Below are 19,414 nucleotides of genomic sequence, written 5' to 3'. Positions count from 1 at the left end.
CAGCACCTCGCATTTATCTAAATTAAACTCCATCTGCCACTTCTCCACCCATTGGCCATCTGATCAACATCCCGTTGTAATCGGAGGTAACCTTCTTCGCTGTCCACTACACCTCCAATTTTGGTGTCATCAGCAAACTTACTAACTATACCTGTTATGCTCACATCCAAATCATTTATAAAATGATGAGAAGTAGTGAATCCAGCACCGATCCTTGTGGCACTCCACTGGTCACAGGCCTCCAGTCTGAAAAACAACCCTCCACCACCACCCTCTGTCTTCTACCTTTGAGTCAGTTCTGTATCCAAATGGCTTGTTCTCCCTGTATCCCAGTAGATCTAACTTTGCTAACTAGTCTCCCCTGGGGAACCTTGTCGAATGCCTTACTGAAGTCCATATAGATCACGTCTGTCGCTCTGTATTCATCAATCCTCTTCGTTACTTCTTCAAAAAACTCAATCGAGTCGTTCGAACAATTTTACTAAATATTGTAAATGTTCCTTCCATGTGTGACTAAAAATCATCAGGTCATCAATTTCAACTCTACAGGTTGAACGTTTGCTCACTAAGCTGGTGGGTTTGTTCTCAGATGTTTCATCACCATGCTGGGTAGCACCATCAGTGAGCCTCCAGTGAAGTGTCAGTGTTCTGTTCGCTTGTTAATTATGTGACTTGATTTGTTGTGGTGCGTGATATCATTTCTGATTCTGTTTATGAGAGGTTGGTACATGGGGTCCAAATCTGTATGTTTGTTAGTGGAGTTCTGGTTTACTTGCACCTTTTCTGGCAATAGTCCTTCAGAGGTACACATCTCCTCATCTTTCAAAATCAAAGATTGAAAAGTTCCTATATCTCTCAATATTGTAACTCTTTACCTGCTGCTCTTGGCCTCTGTGATTTAACTCTACTTTCGCAGGTATATAGTGTAGGAAGATCTGGCACTTCTTTCTTTACCAACCTCCGACCAGGTTGTACATTCTGGTACAGCTTTCTAGCCTCCCTTATGCTTCCCGTTATCATTCCAACAAAAGTCACTGACTTATCCTGTTTCCTACATTTGGCTTCCCAGTGCTTTTCCTAACCCACCAACATAGTGATTTCATATGGCCTGCTATATTGCATGAAATCACTGGAACTTTTTAACTTCCCTTTTCCCTGCAAGGGTTTCCTTTTTACCCTGTGGCAAGTTATCCTTATGATCTTCACTGAGCCCTATTGTTCCCTTTCCATGTGAGGATTTCTCTTCCCCAGTTTCTATCCTTCACAGATTGAAATTGATTTTGGAAGCTAAACTTTGATTTATGGACCAACTCTCAATCATCAGCCATTTCAGCTGCTAATCTTGCTGCTTTAACTCTCTGCTCTTCCACGTGAGTTCTCACTACTTCAGGAACTGAATTTTTTAACTGCTCCAAAATAATCATCTCTCTAAGAGCTTCATAGGTTTGCTATATTTTAAATGCCCTTATCCACCTGTTAAAATTACTTGTTTGATCCTTTCAAACTCAGTGCAGGTTTGACCAGGATCCCTCCTAGGTTCCTGAAACCTGTTGTCTGTCAGCTTCTGGCACAGGCTCATATACACTTAAGATGGCTTTCTTCACCTCCTCTGATAGTGATGCAAATCAGTCACGAGCACTATCTATAAGTTTTGTTTGGATCAAAAAAACCCAAATATCACTGGCCACAGCATTTGTTTAGCCCCTTTTCAAATGAGATGTAAAGGCTTCCACCTCCTTCTCATCAAATTTAGGCAGTACTTGAAAATATTTGAACAGTTTCTGACCAAACCTTTGGCTACCATGGATTTGCTCCTCCTCACCTTCAGCCTTCACCTCCACCTTTTTAAACTGACTTCCATGTCTCAGTGTCAATTTCTGAAGATCAAACACTCTCTCTTACTTTGTTTCATCTCTTTTTCTCTTTCTTCTCTCTCTCTCTCTCTTTTTTTGTTCTTCTAAAACAGTTCTGTCTTTTTATTTTTGTTCGACTAGGGCTTTTCATTCTTTTTCTCTTTCATCTGCTTGAATCATAATTTAAGCAGTTTCATTTCTTTTGTGTTTTGCTTATCTTTTTCTTCTGATTCAAGCTGCTTCATTTTCAATTGAACTATGCCATCTCTAAAGATGCTGATGGCTTTTCCAGCAAATTTAAATGACGAGCTATTGCTGTAATTATCTCTCCTTTTCTTTTGGAAGAAGGCAGCTTCAACTCCAGCTCGTCTGCTAATTCCAGCAGCTTGGCCTTAATCACCTTTTCTAAGGTCCTCAAAGTCACTTCTTCTACCTCCAGAAAACTCTTAGTGATTGAAAGGGCCATTGGTATCCCAGGCACTGTTTAAGCCAACCAAAGCCAAAACCCAGAACAAAGACACTTACACCTGCCACTCACAGTCTCTGAGTCCAACAATTGTAATTCCAGTTTGGAACTATCAAACAAATCACGCCTGTACCTCCAATCTGTTATGGACCAGGCCAGACCCCCTCAAAACATTTCAAGGAAGTAGCCCGGACCCTTTGCTAGTTGTTTTAATTAAGTGTAAGTAGATATTCAGGACTAATGCACCTGACCCAACAACTTAGTTTTAAACAAAACAGAATCTATTTGCAAGATTGCTGAATGAAACCCAAACAAAAGCGAACAGAATACAGAATAATGTAACCGAGGTGAAAATCCAACAGATTATCCAAACTTAATGTTGCTGTTCCAAATACTTGCAACAATTCCTATAAACATCTCTTTGCAAAAAAAGAAAAAATCCAACACAGGCTCTTAAAGGAGAGATGTCAGAGAGAGGGAGGATCAGCATGGAACTGCTTCCTTGGGTCCAGCAGCTTCAAAACCTGACTGCCTGCTCAAACCAAACCAAACCAAACCACAGAAAAGCTGAACTGAGAGAACTGGCTTCTCCCCTTTCATTGTACAAGTTTTTTTTTCGAACACAAAAGCCTCTTGACTGAGGCAGTATCGGTTAGCTATAGTCAAATTGGCCCCAATGCTCTTCAAACCTAGACCACCTGAAGTCTCTGGGTTTATGACCCCGCTGAGAAAATAAACGAAGGACAGCACAATCTTATTAAAGGAGCTGCATCATTACAACTGGGACACTTCCCATTCTATGAAATATTTCTGTCAGATCTTTTGCACAAGTTGTGAGGGAAAACAGACCTTGATTTAATATTGGATGCCATCTCTAACAATGCAACTCTATTTCCAACTTGGAGTGGAAAACTGACCGGTAACTCATCAGCTCAGGTTGTAGAGTTTAAACAAGTAACTTATGAACAGGAAGCAGGAATGCTTCAAAGCTATCGCACACTCCGGGTGCTCTGGATTCCCCCCCAAAATCCAAAGATGTGCAGGTCAGGTAAATTGGCCATACTAAATTGCCCATAATGTTCAGGGATATGTAGATTAGGTGTATTAGTCAGGAGTAAACATAGGGTAAAAGGATAGGGGAATGGGTATGGATGGGTTACTCTTCGGAGGGTTGATGTGGACTTGGGCCAAAATGGCCTGTTTCTGAACTGTAGAGATTCTATGATGACTCAGACTAATTTAAACTAAACTGTCTGTCAGAGTTTTATATTCCAGACTGCCACAGAGTGTACGATCTCTGGAACAAACTGAGAGGCTTACGGGTTGAGTCCACTAGGGTTTCTCAGAGCTGTCTTGAATACGTACGTACTTTAATAATTTGGCACTGTAAGCAGGATTCCAATAAGGGATAGGTGTGAGTGAAACTGGAAAAGAGGAACTTCATCTAAAGGTCAGACTTGAGACCAACGGGCCCACAAGGTTAGGTTATAGCTTGGTTGCTCTCTGTCTACATTTTTGTGTGCCGCTTCCCCGATTTCACTCTCACGTACCCTGATGGAACCTTGATTGAGATCGTTTAAATAGACACTGAAAAGGTAAGAGACAACGGTAAGAATTTTGTGAAGGTATACAATAAATAGGATAAATATGGGTGTGACCCTGGAAATGATAAAGGGCAAATGCCACTTAACAGAGATACTGAGTATGTATCCTAATTATGAGAAACAATTAAGAGGGATATCGGGTGCAGCTGCCCAGCAGAATAAAGACTGGCCTCTGGGAGGCACACATGATCTAACTCTACTTCTGAAAGTTGAACAAGAGATATGGAGAAAAGGTTGTGGGAGTAAAAAGAAAGAAGCCATATCAGTATGGAAAAATGTAGTGAAAGAAAAATGGGAAAAATCTATGCAGTCATCATGGAGAAAAAACTGTATTAAAAGTAGCATCAGTCCATTAACTGAGGAAGGATTTGAGTTAGATTGGGCAGAACTAAAACACAAATGTGAGGCACATCATTTAGAAACAGAATTGGAGTTGGCTAGAGAAAAAAATCAGAAAAAAGGAAGGCAGAAAACCACAACCTAATCTGAAATTTCAGGGGTCTCAAAGAAAAGGGAAACCGGTAAATAAAAATCAGATTGCTGCTGCAGCCACACAGAACCAGACAGACAACAAGAATAACTCCTTACACCCCACCTATCCCAAAGACCCATTATTGGAGGACAAGATTCTCCTGCAAGTGAGGAATTTGAATCAGATTTGGAAGAAGAGATCTTTTATTATGCCCCCCTCCTCCTATTCACAGACCTCTTCTAGTTCCCCAACAGGGACTTCTTCAAATCCCACCCATAGTACGACCAAAGCGAACACACGCAATGAAACGAAAGCACCTGGACCCCCCTTCCTATTCTGTGGACAAATGTGCTAAGGCCAGTAACCTTTTTTCCTCATTTGCCTCTCCTGTCCAGCATAATGAGAATTCGGATGATCGAGGTTACCAAAATCGCATTGCCACCCGCACCTGAAATCAACTAAGATTAAGACATGAAGGGAACCCTGAGTCCTGAAGACATTGATGAATCAAAGTTTAGGGACCTTTATGTTAGTCCTCGCACTCACCCTGATATGAAATGGCAAAGGGGATATTTCCCGAATAGAAGCGTCCCTAACCCACTTGCCCAGAATCAGGGACAAAATCCATTTGTTAATCTTTATCAACCTTGGAAGCCTCCTGAACTTTCCAGCATCATCAATAAGGCTCCTGACTATGGAAAGAATCCCGAAGGGATCATTAATTATATTAATAGGACGAGGACCATTTACAATACAACCGCCCAAGACTTACTTAACCTCATAGAAAGCACTCTTTCCCCTGAAAAATGGATAAAGTTCTTAGAAATTTTACAATGTCATAATTGTGCCCAACTCATGCTTATGCATCCAGGTGAACCTAATAAGTCAGATTGGATTATTACCTGCCTCCATCAAGCAGTGCACTGTGCAATCGATGTGAGTAAGGTCCTTTCATGTAAGCCTTGCTCAAGTGAAGGAGCTGAGGATTTCCTTGTCCACTTTAAGGTCTGTTATGGTGCTTACTCTGGTGATGCTCAGTACCCACAAGGACAATCACCCCAATTTAATGCCTTATGTATGACCATCTTTCCTGACCAGGTACAGAAAGCTATTAAAACCCATAACATGCACTGGCAAGATGCTGATGTTGAACAATTCAGCCGAAAACTGTTACTTCTGGGAACCCCAACAGTATGGCCTCAACAGTTAAGGTCAAGACCGAATTTGCCCAATCTCAGGGGCTAGACCTAAAACCAGAACTCCAAAGAGACCTTACCGTCCGCAAGGCCAGCCAGGCTATCGAATGGAATCCTCATACTGTCATCCAGTATGGCAAGATAATAGGTTTGGTAAGTAAAAACAAGGACTGCAGGTACTGGAAACCAGATTCTAGATTAGAGTGGTGCTGGAAAAGCACAGCAGTTCAGGCAGCATCCAAGGAACAGGAAAATCGATGTTTCAGGCAAAAGCCCTTCATCAGGAATAGAGGGTTTGGTACCAAATATCAACAACATCCCTATGGACCTTGGGATTCTCCTATGTACCCTCCCCAACAGTCCATGATGCCCTTACTCCCTATACATCTTCTTACTCTTCCTCTGTGCCTCTCCCACCCCCTGGAGCCCCCAAATGACCAGACATTTGCTTCAACTGTAATCAACCAGGACATTGGTCCAAGAACTGTCCTTTCCCAAGGCAGCCCCCCGTTGATCACTGGAATGGAAGAAGCCAGCAACCTTCTGATCCCCCTCCCCAGGGACCCCAGCAGGTTGCCCCTTTTAATGCAAAGAACCTTTTCTGAACATGACTCCCTGACGTAGGTCATCATCCTTCCTTGTATCTTCCCATGGTTACCACTAACCCTGAGGATGAACCTATGCTAACCCTTAACATTAATGGTCATGATATTGAATTCATGGGCTACACAGGAGCCACTGTTTTATTGCTTCCTGCTAATCTAGTAAATGCCTTTGACTTTCAACTCTCAAATAATGTTGAAGCCCTACAATGTTTTGATGGTTCCTCTAATTGTTACACATACACTGTCCCTCTGAGTGGTGGGGAAAAATTGTATCTCACTCCCTTTTTGCTTTGTTACTGATAAATTACGTATCCTTACACTCACCAGAGATCTCCTCTGTCCTCTACATATTACTATTGAATGTCATGATGAAGGTATCCTAATTCAGGATCCACCTCATTTTGTTCAATGCATCAACACCGAACCAAAGCCCTCTCAATGGTGGTCTCTTGATTTGGATCCTCTGTCTTTCAATCATACTTTACATAATGTCCCTCACCCCCATGTTACTTTAGCTTCTGACCCCTCTAAGACTGACCACAGCCTTGAATAATACTTTGATCCCTTGCTGGGCACCACTCAACACGCTTGGTTGATTGGTGAGATCACTTCATTGGATGGTGGTGTCCTCCTCATGTCAGTTCCTCCTTATGTTTGGGAAACTGGCCCTCTCATTTTCTGTCATGTCACCACTTGCGTGAATGCAGAACACCAAGCCGAAGAACTAGGCTTTGTCACTAAGATTTTTTTTGATCAAGCTGATCAAACCTCCCATAATATTCAAATGCTCGCTCAAAGTTCAATCTTACCTCATGCTCAGCCTTATTCAATTCATGGCAACCTTCATTATCATGATGCCCAACCCTGCCCTCAGGACATAGTATACCCTGAAGCCTGGGCGGCCACTAAAACGGAAGTACGCCTTGCAAGCATCCCACCCATCTCTATTCCTGTTAAACCTAATCCTGCTCTCCCCTCTATACCCAATACCCCCTGAAGCTGAAGCTGCCATTCAACCTGACTCTTTCATACAGCAAGGCATCCTGGTCTCATGCCATTCTCCCATCAATGCAACCATTTTTCCGATTCCTAAACTTGGACGTCCTGAATGACGACTTGTTTAAGATCTTCGTGAAGTAAATAAAATCGTTGAGCCCCTTCACCCTCTCGATGCTAATCCTGCTACTATTCTCATCCAAGTCCCAGCTAATGCCAAGATTTTTACTATTGTTGACCTCCAACATACATTTTTTTGCATTCCGTTGCATCCAGATAGCCAGTATATTTTTGCCTTCACTTTTAAGGGCCATCAAATGCGTGTACCCGCCTACCTCAAGAGTTTGTTCACTCACCTACATTTTTTTTTCTCAGAGACCCTTCACACCCAACCTGAATCACTTACATTTCCTGGAACCTCTACTCTAGTTCAACATGTCGATGACCTCCTTCTCGCTAGCCCTGATATATCTTCCAATCACATTGACTCCACTAACTTAGTGAACCATCTACATCAATGTGGTTATGTTGTACCCCCCAGTAAGGTTAAGACGAATCAGAAAGAAGTCACATTCCTAGGTACTCTTATCTCTGAATCTGAGTGATGCTTGACACCTAAATGTATTGATCCTATTCTTTGTATTGCGCCTCCAACCACTCCCAAACAGATGAGGTTGTTTCTAGGTCTCATCAATTATTGCCGATAATGCATCCCAATTGTACCCTTCTAATTCAAATATTTCTCCTGAGGCCCCTCAACAGTATGGTCACTCCTGAACAACTACAAGCCTTTACAAAACTTAAAACTATCCTGTCTTCAGCTCCTGCATTAGGTCGATCTTTGTATGACTTCCACCTCTATGTTGCTGTTAAAGTACAGATATGAGACGGCCCAGGGAATCCCGAGTGGACTCAACCTGTAAGCCTCTTGGTTCGTCCCGGAGCTGATACTTTTGGTAGTCTGAAATTAAAAAACCTCTTACAGACAGTTAAGTTTAATTTTAGTTATTCCCTTTATTTACTAATAGCATCACTGTTGCAACATAACACTGATACCCATAAGCTAAACTAACTGGGTTCTAATAACCCAGGAGAGTAGGATATCAGCTCTTCAGCTCTGTTGTACTATCACAAACTGGCTTCCTTTATAAAAAAGTTTACAAAAGCTGTACTATATGTTCTTAAATAGACAGATAACAGTGAAGATTCTGGATTAGTGGTGCTGGAAGAGCATAGCAGTTCAGGCAGCATCCGAAGAGCAGTAAAATCAACGTTTCGAGCAAAAGCCCTTCATCAGGAATAAAGGCAGAGAGCCTGAAGCGTGGAGAGATAAGCTAGAGGAGGGTGGGGGTGGTGAGAAAGTAGCATAGAGTACAATAGGTGAGTGGGGAGGGGATGAAGGTGATAGGTCAAGGAGGAGAGGGTGGAGTGGATAGGTGGATGCCTCTGTCTTCACCTAAGGGCCCTCAACAGTATGGTATCACTCCTGAACAACTACAAGCCTTTACAGAACTTAAAACTATCCTCTCTTTAGCTCCTGCATTAGGCCAACTTTTGTGTGACCGCCACTTCTGCCTCTATGTTGCCATCCTTGAAAACTGTGCGACAGCTGTTCCCACCCAGAAACATGGCTCCTCATGGCACCCTGTTGCCTATTATTCCACTAAATGTCACCCTGTTGCTCAAGGTTATGCCTTTGTGCACTCAGATTCTCCAAGCTTTCCGTATCACGGTATTATCAGCCTTTAGTATAACTTTACATCAAACTGTGGAAGTCTGTACCTCCCATTCTGCGGTGTCTTTGCTTACTTGTAAACATACTCAACACCTCACTCATCTTAGTCGCTATGAGATCTCATTGCTTCAGAATATGTTTCTCACTTTTAAATACTGTTCTAATGTTAACCCCACCTCATTCTTGCAGGAGGAACCTCTTGAATTGCCCGATCCTCCCCATGATTGTGTTGTTATAAATTACCTTGTTACTAAACCACGTCCTGAACTTATGGATCAGGCTCTTGTTAACCCAGATTTTACGCTTTTTGTTGATGGCTCTTCTATCGCTCCAGAGGGCAAACGCATGTCAGGATATGGGGTTGTCACTTTGTCTCAAGAGCAAAACTTATTCCATCAATCCACCCTGTTCTGCCCAACAAGCCAAACTTCTTGCTCTTAACCGTAACTGTATACTTGCTGAAGGGAAGTCAGCTAATAGCTACACTGACTCTTGCTACGCCTTTGGATGTGCCCATGACTTTGGTCAACTCTGGCAGCAGCGTGGCTTTCTTACCTCATCAGGAACCCTTATCCTCAATGCTGCCTATGTTGCTAACCTCCTCCATGCTATTCAACTTCTCTCTCAGTTGGCAATTATCAAATGTTCCACTCACTCCTCCGATGCTTCTGATGTCACTAAAGGCAACTATGCTGCTGACGCAGCTGCTCAGAAGGCAGCTTTTGAACAATGAGATCTGGTTACTCAAATGACAAACAGGAAACCAAAGGAAGATCCTCCTTTTTTCCTCTTCTGATACACTGACCATGCCTGACCTAGCACAAAAATGGACTCATCAGTAGAATGCCTCTCATGAGTAGAGCAAAGAAGAATGAACCATGATTGTTATGTCAATAGTTACAATAAGCTTTGGGTTACGCCAGGAGAACAGACATGTTTGCCCGACTCGCTTTTGCCTATTCTAGTTGATTATGTTCATTAAGATATGCATGTAGATAAGGAGACAATGGTGACAGAATTCTCCAAACTTGGTGGATTTCCCACCTGCAAGAAAAAGTAAAACAAGCAGCTGCAAATTGCCTAATTTGTCAAAGGCATAGTCCGGGAAAGGAGCAAAGTGTCCACCAAGGGAAACTTCCTTGCCAAGTGCAACGTTTGATACTATCCAATTGGATTTTATAAAATTACCTAGATGCCATTGTTTATAAGTGATAATTCGTGTCTTTAGTAAATGGATTAAAGCTTATCCCTGGACTGACAACACAGCAACAACTACATGTAAAATTCTAAGGGAAATCATACCCAGATTTGGAATACCAGTAACGGTCTCTTCCAATAATGGCCCCCACTTCTACATGGAGCTAAATAAGGCACTATGTAAGAGTTTGAATATGAATCAGATTCCATGGTGCCAACCATCCCCAATCAGCAGGAATTGTGGAAAGAGCCAATGGTACTTTAAAAGGCCAGCTAAGCAAGTTGGTAGAGGAAATGGGCCTTAATTGGCTGCAAGTACTCCCAATTGCCATGTTTTAATATGAGAACTATGACCCAGAAAAAGGTGGGATTCTTGGCAGCTGAACTAGTATATGGAAAGCCCCTAAGGACTCCCTGGTCTGCACCATTGATGGTCCAACACCTTGCTGATGTGCATGTCATGGCAGAAGAAACGCACAGGTACTTGATTAAGCTAACCAAAGCATTGCAGTCTCATCATCAACAGATCAAAGAAGCCTATCGGGTACCAGGGAAGGAAGAAGAAAGAGTTCCACTGTTTAAAGACATTAACCCAGGTGACTACGTACTATTGAAAGACTTTAATTGAGAAAAATTTGGCCCTCACTGGAAAGGTCCTTATCAAGTTCTTCTGACAACTGAAGCTACAGTAAAAGTAGAAGGACGTTCAACATGGGTCTACAAAGGACATTGCAAGCTTGTATCACCCTCACAATCCTAGTATTAGGACGAGCGCAATCATCGATGAAAATCTAACCCAAGTGCATGCGCCCAGATGTAATCTGCCCCTCTGTAATATCTCTGACTGGCTATACCTTTAATGTGACTGTATTAATGGAATTTGTGTCAATGCTAATTAATCAAATGGAGAAGTGACAAAGGTGGTATGTACATTTGTTGGTATGAACAATGTTACAGGAATTAATTTTATCAAACAAAATGATACTTTGGAGGATGCCACATGCTGAAACAATGAGACCATTAGATGCCCATCAATGACTCTTGCCCTACACTGGTGACCATATCATCACCTACCACTATCACTGTCACTGATGTCATTATTACAACTCATGACAAGATAATCCCAATGATCACGAAACAGCAGAAATTAACAGCACTCACGCTGCTAAACACTACCCATTTTGCTACCCCTGTTGTGATTCTGAACACTACCCTTGACATTGCGGGAACACTAACATGTCCCACTTGTCACCCCGATGCCACTTGCAGAATCAAAACCAACAATTTAGGTGTAGAATGCCAATGTAATCACGGCTACACTGGCAATGGCATTGATACTTTGGGATACTCCAATGACAATGAATGTATTATCTTCCCTACTGCTCCCCCTGAAGATAGGATTTGTCAGCTCTATGCAACTTGTACAATACTGTTGGAAGCTATGAATGCAGCTGCCCAGCTGAAACTCATTTAAGCTATACACATTGCACATCTGAACATCACTTTCGACATCATTATAGTTACCCTCACAACACATCTATGCCAATTGTCATGAGATGTCATCCACTCCATCAGCTGAAAACTGTCACTTTGAAATGTTTGTTCCCCTCCCAAAATGAACCATTCAAATTGCAGTATTGAACTCATAGTACTGAAATCACAGAAGCCTAAGGCATCTATTGTTCTGAGACTGTCAACGTATACCTTCTCGATGGAACCTTTTCCTATATGGAGAAAGTGAGGTCTGCAGATGCTGGAGATCAGAGCTGAAAATGTGTTGCTGGAAAAGCGCAGCAGGTCAGGCAGCATCCAGGGAACAGGAGAATCGACGTTTCGGGCATAAGCCCTTCTCAGGAAAGGGCTTATGCCCGAAACGTCGATTCTCCTGTTCCCTGGATGCTGCCTGACCTGCTGCGCTTTTCCAGCAACACATTTTCAGCCCTTTTCCTATATGACCAACTGCTACTGGCAGAAATACCTCTATACAGTTTCTGCAATCAGTAGCTACTGTAGTTAACAAGACAAGCTGGAAAGGTGGAGAAAGATCAAAAATACTGTGCACGTTAATCCCCCTTCTATTGCCAATGGTTTCTTTATTCAAGCTAAACACCCCGATCCATGTGTTGACTACTCACTCTTCCATCATTGACATACAATGTATGAATAAGACTCACCCACTATGCAACCCCTCACCTGCAATGACAAAACCCATTCAGTAGAAGAAGCACGTCGCTGTGTGAAATGCACTAACGAACCTAAGGTATTCAATGTTAACATTGTTCCACTGTTAGAACGATACATTGAAAGAACTTCTGGTACCCACTGCATGGGGCAAGTGAAGCAAGTACTGTGCAGAATTGTTATAAAAGACACTGATTGTACTCCTACTCTCCATCCGCTAATACATTTGGATAACCAAACTTTTGATAATACCCACTGTTTACAAGATTCAGCCCTCGCTCTGAGTGGACTCGTTATTCACTCACAGAAATGCTCCCTCGGACCTCCGTTTAGCCTTCATTGGCTATGCGAAAACAAGGCCCACCCATATTTACCCAATGACTGATGTGGATGCTGTGCTTTAGTGCACACTCTACCCCTTTTTACCCTCCACCATAAAATACCTAAGGTAGATGATAAATGGAAAGCCCACCAGCATGTGAATCGCTATGGGACACAAATTAGAGAAAAAACAAAACGAGACATGCATGACTCCTTCCATCAATAAACCTGGTGGTCTAGGCTGATGGAAGGCCTTATTCCTGGCTGGAGTGTTGAGATGGCCCTAGATCAGACAAGTGACCTTGCATATGACATCAAAAAACTTGCCAAATCAACTGCCCATGCTTTGAAGCTAGTGAACAAAGAGTTACAGGAGACCTGATGATGATGTTTCAGAATTGGCTAGTGCTAGTCTTCCTCTTTCCATCATTGGTTCACAATGTTGCACTTACACAGACGATTTCTCCAAAGGCATTGTATATGACAGAGATGTCATCAACAAAACGGATTAAGACGCAGGGAAGATACCTGCCCCACCATTGTCCAACTCATGTGGATTCAGTCCTACCTGCTGCCTGTGGTCACTGTGCGGATGGTTCATGTGGGATGCACTGATGATCCTTGGTCTCATCCTAGGTATATACATTGTTGTCTGTTTATATATGAAATGGACCGTGCATTGTTTTACACCTAAGCCAAAGAAGAATCTTGTTAATTGACCTTTGTTCACTCCTGTACCTCCATTTCTGAACTTTTATGTCGAAATCAGATATCTTTCCGACTCTACTCCTCCAAACGATGACTGGCCAGAAGGAGGCGCTCGACTTGTTGAAACTACAAATGGAATAATTGTACTTGTATATGCTGTATTGGTATCATGAAATGATAAAAGGAGGGATTGAGAAAGCCAGTAGACTTACACATTTGCTACAGGATATGTGGGAAAGTGATTGACCATGGGGTTGGACATTTGTTCAGATGAATTAAGGACATCTGTTTTTAGTGTCAATGGATTGGTGTAAATAAGGTGATAAGACTTGTTCACTTGTGTGGCAGTACTTCTTTCTCACCCCAAAGGCTGGAAGCTGCGCATATTTCACAGTTGGATGTTGGATAACTGAATTTCTGGTTTATATTGAAGACTCTTAACAAAACGTACACTCAATAAGTAAAGAACTTGTAATTTAATACACTGAGTGGAATATGCACGTGATAGAACAATTCTAATACATTTTCATGTACAGTATACCACAGTGAGCGGATTTGAATTTATGAAGCTCAGCTCCCTAATCTTGACTGTTCTGGAATGTGAATGTCTCAATACCCTTACAAGCTACAAAAACACAAAGGCTGAAACTGACATAGTAAGAAAGTTGGAAAATGTTCATATGTGAGAGAGAGAGAGAGAAAACATTCTACTGTAAATTACATTCACTGACCTAAGGGTTCAAGGGACACAGAGAGAGAGGGAGGGGTAGGATAGAAGCTAGTGGAAAGGTTAACTCTTTGTGGTCTGATTTGAATACACTTGCTTATCATGGATTGCATGTTTGTGTGTTGTTCCCTGGAGCTCAAGATCCGGGAATGTTTTGAATTTAATTTGCATTTTGGGAATCTAAGATGATTTTAAAAAAAGCCATTTTGTAGGACAATGATACTGGACATGTTAGCTGAGTGAAGTTAACACATGACCTTTTCCACATAGTTTAGACTAGTCTCTCATTATGATGTACTGTTAAAAGGGAAGCTTATCCAGCAAAAGGCAATTGGTCATTTGGCCTGGCTTGATCACGGTTTCCCATTTTGATGTGCATGTAGCTTACTTAGTCAAGCATACTCGGACTTGGCAATTAGATTCTCTTCCTCTACCAACTTTTACCATTTTATTGTTGCTTATCTGATTAAGGACATGTGGTGTTTTTGTAATTTTAAGACCAACTTCTGTATAAAGACAGCTTGTTTGCAGCAAAAAGGGGAGTAGCCTGAGAAAACTCTTAGGGGTAAGAGCTGACACCTCTACTCTGCTAAAGGTTTTAGAACCTTAGCTCAAGCCTGGCTTGTAGGTATCTATGTTATTGTCGCATATTGATGCAATTGGTAAATAAAGGTAATAATTTAAACTAAACTGTCTGTAAGAGTTTTAAATTCCAGACTCCTACAGAATACGATCTCCATGATGAACCAAGATGGTACGTCGAGTCCATTAGGGATTCCCTGAGCCATCTCGAATAGGTACCTTAACAAACTTACTTGAGGAATTTTGCTTTTAAGCTTACACTTAGATTGAGTCTAGAATGAGATCTGGAACCAAACAATCCTGCTGGAACTCAAATTGAACTAAGCAGGTGGTTGTTAAGAAATATTTGATAGGATTACTGAGAAGCTTCGAAGCTGTGAAGCTCAGTTCCTCCTGTAGAAATTAGCAGTTTATTTGTTTTGGCCGTCCAATAAATAGAATGTACGTTTTTTTAACATTGGCCTCAGAAAGTTTGTATGCTGATCACATATTTGGTTTTAATGATTTACGAAGTAGTGCCAAAAACAAAATCAATGCTTTTTTTCTACAGAACCTTTAAACATTAATGCAGCTGCAAGCCACAAAAATGTTGACTTAAAAACTATGGCCTTTACTGATACTTAATCTGCCCAATTTCTAGATAAGTAGAAACTCATAATATCATATTTTTGATGTTCAAGAAGAAAAAGGTGAGTGACTGATATTGGAACAAGAATAGGCCATTCAGCTACTCCAGCCCGTTCCCACTAGATGGTTTATTTTATGTACTCATGTGATGTAGGTATTTCAAGACCAACTTTTATTGTACATCCTTAACTGTCTCGAGAAAATGATGAGCTACCTTGAACCACTGCAGTTCATATGGTTTCAAAGCACCAACCGTACTGTTCGGCCGGGTGCTTCCAATCCAATTACAGTGAAGGAGCAGTGATATATTTCCAAGTCAAGAAAACATATGACATGGTGGGGAATCTTACAGTTGTTTTTGGGTCCTATGTACCAACTGCCCTTGCTCTTCTTGTCAGTGGGGGTCATATCTTTGCAAGATGCTGTCAGAGAAGCCTCAGTGAGTTGCTGTAGTCTTGCAGATATCAACAGTGCAGTGGCAGTGAATGAGTGAGTGTTAGTTCTGGTGAATGGGGTGCCAAAGCAATAGTCTGCTTTTTTCTCAGTTGACCTTCCAGATCGTTGTTTTCCTCACCTAGGAAAACAGATTGTGTCTTAACTGTATTTTAACTTCATTTATTTGTTCCATTGCCAAAGAAAAATTAACTTATGGTTGAAATTTATAGACAACATATCAAATTGTGTACATGTAGCCAGAATGCAGCAAGAAAAACAAACTTGCAGAATTGGCAAATAAATGAAATTCGATATAGCCAAGTGTGAAGTGGCTAATTTTCAAAGGAGGAATGAAAACGCTACTGCTTTTTTTTTTTAGAAAGGCCAGTATTTATTTCCTATTCCAAATTGTCTTTGAGAAGGTGATGTTGAGATACCCCCTCAAACCATGTTAAAAATCCCACACCACCAGTTATAGTCCAACAGGATTGTTTGGAAGTACAAGCTTTCGGAGCACTGCTCCTTCATCAGGTAGCTAGTTGAGTAGTAGTAGGATCATAGGACACAGAACTATAGCAAAACAGGATCTCACCCACTTTCGCTCGTTACTGCATTTCATAATCAAATTATTAATTCATATTAGAAACAAAAGAATAGACTATTGTTTATAAAGATTAAACAGAATATGTTTGTTGCAAAACCATCAAATCAGCAGTGACATAAATCTTGCTTAAAATCCTTTTCTGTTGTTTGCCATTTATGACCCCATTGGTAGTTGGAGTATGTGATAGATTTGTCAAAGAGCCCGCAGAGGCGCAATGGACCTAATAGCCTCACCTTCCAAGAAGACGTTCAGAAGATCAACAGGTGCTACAGTTTTAAATCACCTGGACCAGATGGACTACACCCCAGAGTTCTCATGGAGATAGCTGAAGAAAAAGTGGAGGCATTGGTAGTGATCTTTCAGGAATCATTAGAATCAAGGAGGGTCCCAGAGGACTGGAGAATCACTAATGTGACACCCTTTTTTAAAAAGGAAGTAAGGCAAAAGATGGAAAATGACAGACCAATTAGCCCAACCTTGGCTATGGGTAAGATCCTGGAATCTATTGCAAATGATGAGATTTCTGAATAATTAGAAGATAAGGTAAAATAGGGCAAAGTAAGCATGGTTGCATTAAGGGGAGGTCATGCCTAACAAATCTGCTGGAATTCTTTGAGGAAGTAACGAACAGGATGGACCAAAAAGAGCTAATGATGTTAACTACCTGGATTTCAAGAAGACCTTTGACAAGATGCCGCACAGGAGGCTACTGAGTAAGATAAGGGCCCATGGTGTTAAAGGCAAGATGTTAGCATGAATAGAAGCTTGGCTGTCTGGCAGAAATCAGAGGGTGGGGATAAAAGGGTCCTTCTCAGGATGGCAGCCAGTGACAAGTGGTGTTCCGCAAGGCTCAGTGTTGGGATCACAACTTTTCACTTAATACATTAATGACCTCAATGAACTAACTGAGGGCATTCTACCTAAGTTTGCAGATAATACAAAGATAGGTAGAGGAATAGGCAGGGAGGCTGCAGGAGGATTTGGACAGGTTAGGAGAGTGTGCAAAGAAGTGACAGATGAAGTACAATGTGGGAAAGTGTGAGGTCATGCACTTTGGTGGGAAGAACAGAGGCATAGTCTATATTTCAAATGGGAAGAAGATTCAGAAGTCTGAAATGTAAAGAGACTTGGGAGTTCTAGTCCAGGATTCTCTCAAGGTAAACTTGCAGGTTGAGTCAGCAATTAGGAAGGTGAATGCAATAATGGCATTTATTTTAAGAGGACTTGAATATAAAAGCAGGGATGTATTTCTGAGGCTCTATAATGCACTGGTCAGACCACAGATGAAGTATTGTGTGCAATTTTGGACCCCATATCTCCAGAAGGATGGACTGGCCCTGGAGCATGTTCAGAGGAGGTTCATGAGAATGTGTCCCAGGAATGAAAATGCCACTGCTTGAGGACTCTGGGTCTGTACTCAATGGTGTTTAGGAGGATGGGGGGAGGATCTAATTGAAACTTACAGAATACTGAATGGCCTGGACAGAGTAGATTAAATTAGATTCCCTACAATATAGAAACAGGCCCTTCAGCCCAACAAGTCCACACCAACCCTCTGAAGAGTAACTGACCCAGACCCATTCCTCTACCCTATGTTTACGCCTGACTAATGCACCTAACACTCTGGGTAATTTAGCATGGCCAATTCACCTGGCCTGCACATCTTTGGATTGTGGGAGGAAACCGAAGCACCCAAAGGAAACCGACACAGACAATTGCCAGAGGCAAGAATCGAACCTGACACTGTGAAGCAGTACTGCTAACCACTGAGCCACCATGCTGTTCACATGTTGATACTGGGAAGATGTGTTCATTGGTAGGGAAGACTAGGACCCAAGAGTGTAGTCTTACATAAAGGGAAGACCCTTTAGAACAGAGATAAGGGGAAACTTATTCAGCCAGAGTCGTGAACCTATGGAAATCATTGCCACAGAAGGCTGTGGAGTCCAGGTCAATAATTATATTGAAGACTGGGATGGACAGGTTCTTGATTGTAAAGGGGATCAAGGATTACAGGGAAAACACGGGATAATGGGGTTGAGAAATGCATCAGCCATGATTGAATAGCTCCTATGTCTTGTAGTCTCATTTACAGTGCAAGTCATTACCTGTTAGTATAAACAAGTCTCGGCAAGAGTTACAGTCGCACCCTGCGGAAGCGACGTCTGAAAGTGTACAAAGTTAAAAATCACATAACACCAGGTTAGAGTCCAACAGATTTAATTGGAAGCACTAGCTTTCGGAGCGACGCTCCTTCATCAGGTGATAGTGGAGGGCACAAACCTCAAAAAATGCCTCAAAAAAATTTTTTGCTATATATTCTGTGCCTTAGAATGGTGCCCTCCACTATCATCTGATGAAGGAGCGTCGCTCCGAAAGTTAGTGTGCTTCCAATTAAACCTGTTGGACTATAACCTGATGTTGTGTGATTTTTAACTTTGTACACCCCAGTCCAACACCGGCATCTCCAAATCTGAAAGTGTAGACCACTAAAAACGTGAGATTTGGTTATATTCAATATCCCCACGATGTCGATTTGAGCAAACTTTCCCCTAATGGCCGAAAAAGCGCACTTAAAAACGTGATAAAACGTCTTTTGCTCCATTCGTAATTTACAAAGGAAATTGAATGGGCGGAGTTTTGGTCTTAACGCAAAAATGTATTTGTTTAAAAGCTGACAAATTATTCTGGTATCGAACTAGTCAGGAGAAAAGGGGGCTGTCTTTCGGAAAGTGATTGCAATTTGTTTCTTGGACCTGCCCAAAGGTTAATAGCGATTCGATGCTTGGAAAGTGGAATTGACATTTCAGTGATATTACTGTTCGAACGATATGGAGTCACACTGCAATGGAACCGTCATGGTTTTCCTGTCCAGCGCGTTAATCCTTCTCGGAATCCTCGTTTGGAAGCAACATCAAAAGAGGGCTGCTTCTTACGGAAGATACAGCTTGAAATCGTCTACGACCAAAATCCTAATCCCGGCTAATGTGGGTTGGTTCGTTCAGGAATTGCCTTCGTTTGCTGTACCGGTTCTGTTAATTTATCAGTCGGGCGACCTAGATAACTTGGGGAGTAAACTGCTGCTGTGCTTGTTCTGTGGGCACT

General features: G+C 41.8%; 1 protein-coding gene across 1 annotated transcript in view; it reads left to right on the top strand.

Annotated features, from left to right (window-relative positions):
• Positions 1 to 18,958: 18,958 nt before the first annotated feature.
• LOC122552653 (3-oxo-5-alpha-steroid 4-dehydrogenase 2-like) overlaps positions 18,959 to 19,414 on the top strand; it is a 15,397-nt gene continuing 14,941 nt past the window's right edge. The window contains exon 1 of the mRNA XM_043695445.1: positions 18,959 to 19,413. Within this exon, the coding sequence (XP_043551380.1) occupies positions 19,141 to 19,413 (273 nt within the window). The 5' untranslated portion in view covers positions 18,959 to 19,140. The remainder of the gene's footprint in view (position 19,414) is intronic.

Source organism: Chiloscyllium plagiosum, chromosome 9, assembly GCF_004010195.1.
Source record: "Chiloscyllium plagiosum isolate BGI_BamShark_2017 chromosome 9, ASM401019v2, whole genome shotgun sequence".
NCBI classification, from domain to species: domain Eukaryota; kingdom Metazoa; phylum Chordata; class Chondrichthyes; order Orectolobiformes; family Hemiscylliidae; genus Chiloscyllium; species Chiloscyllium plagiosum.
Note: the sequence above shows the minus strand (reverse complement) of the source record. Positions and strands in the feature narration are given on the sequence as shown.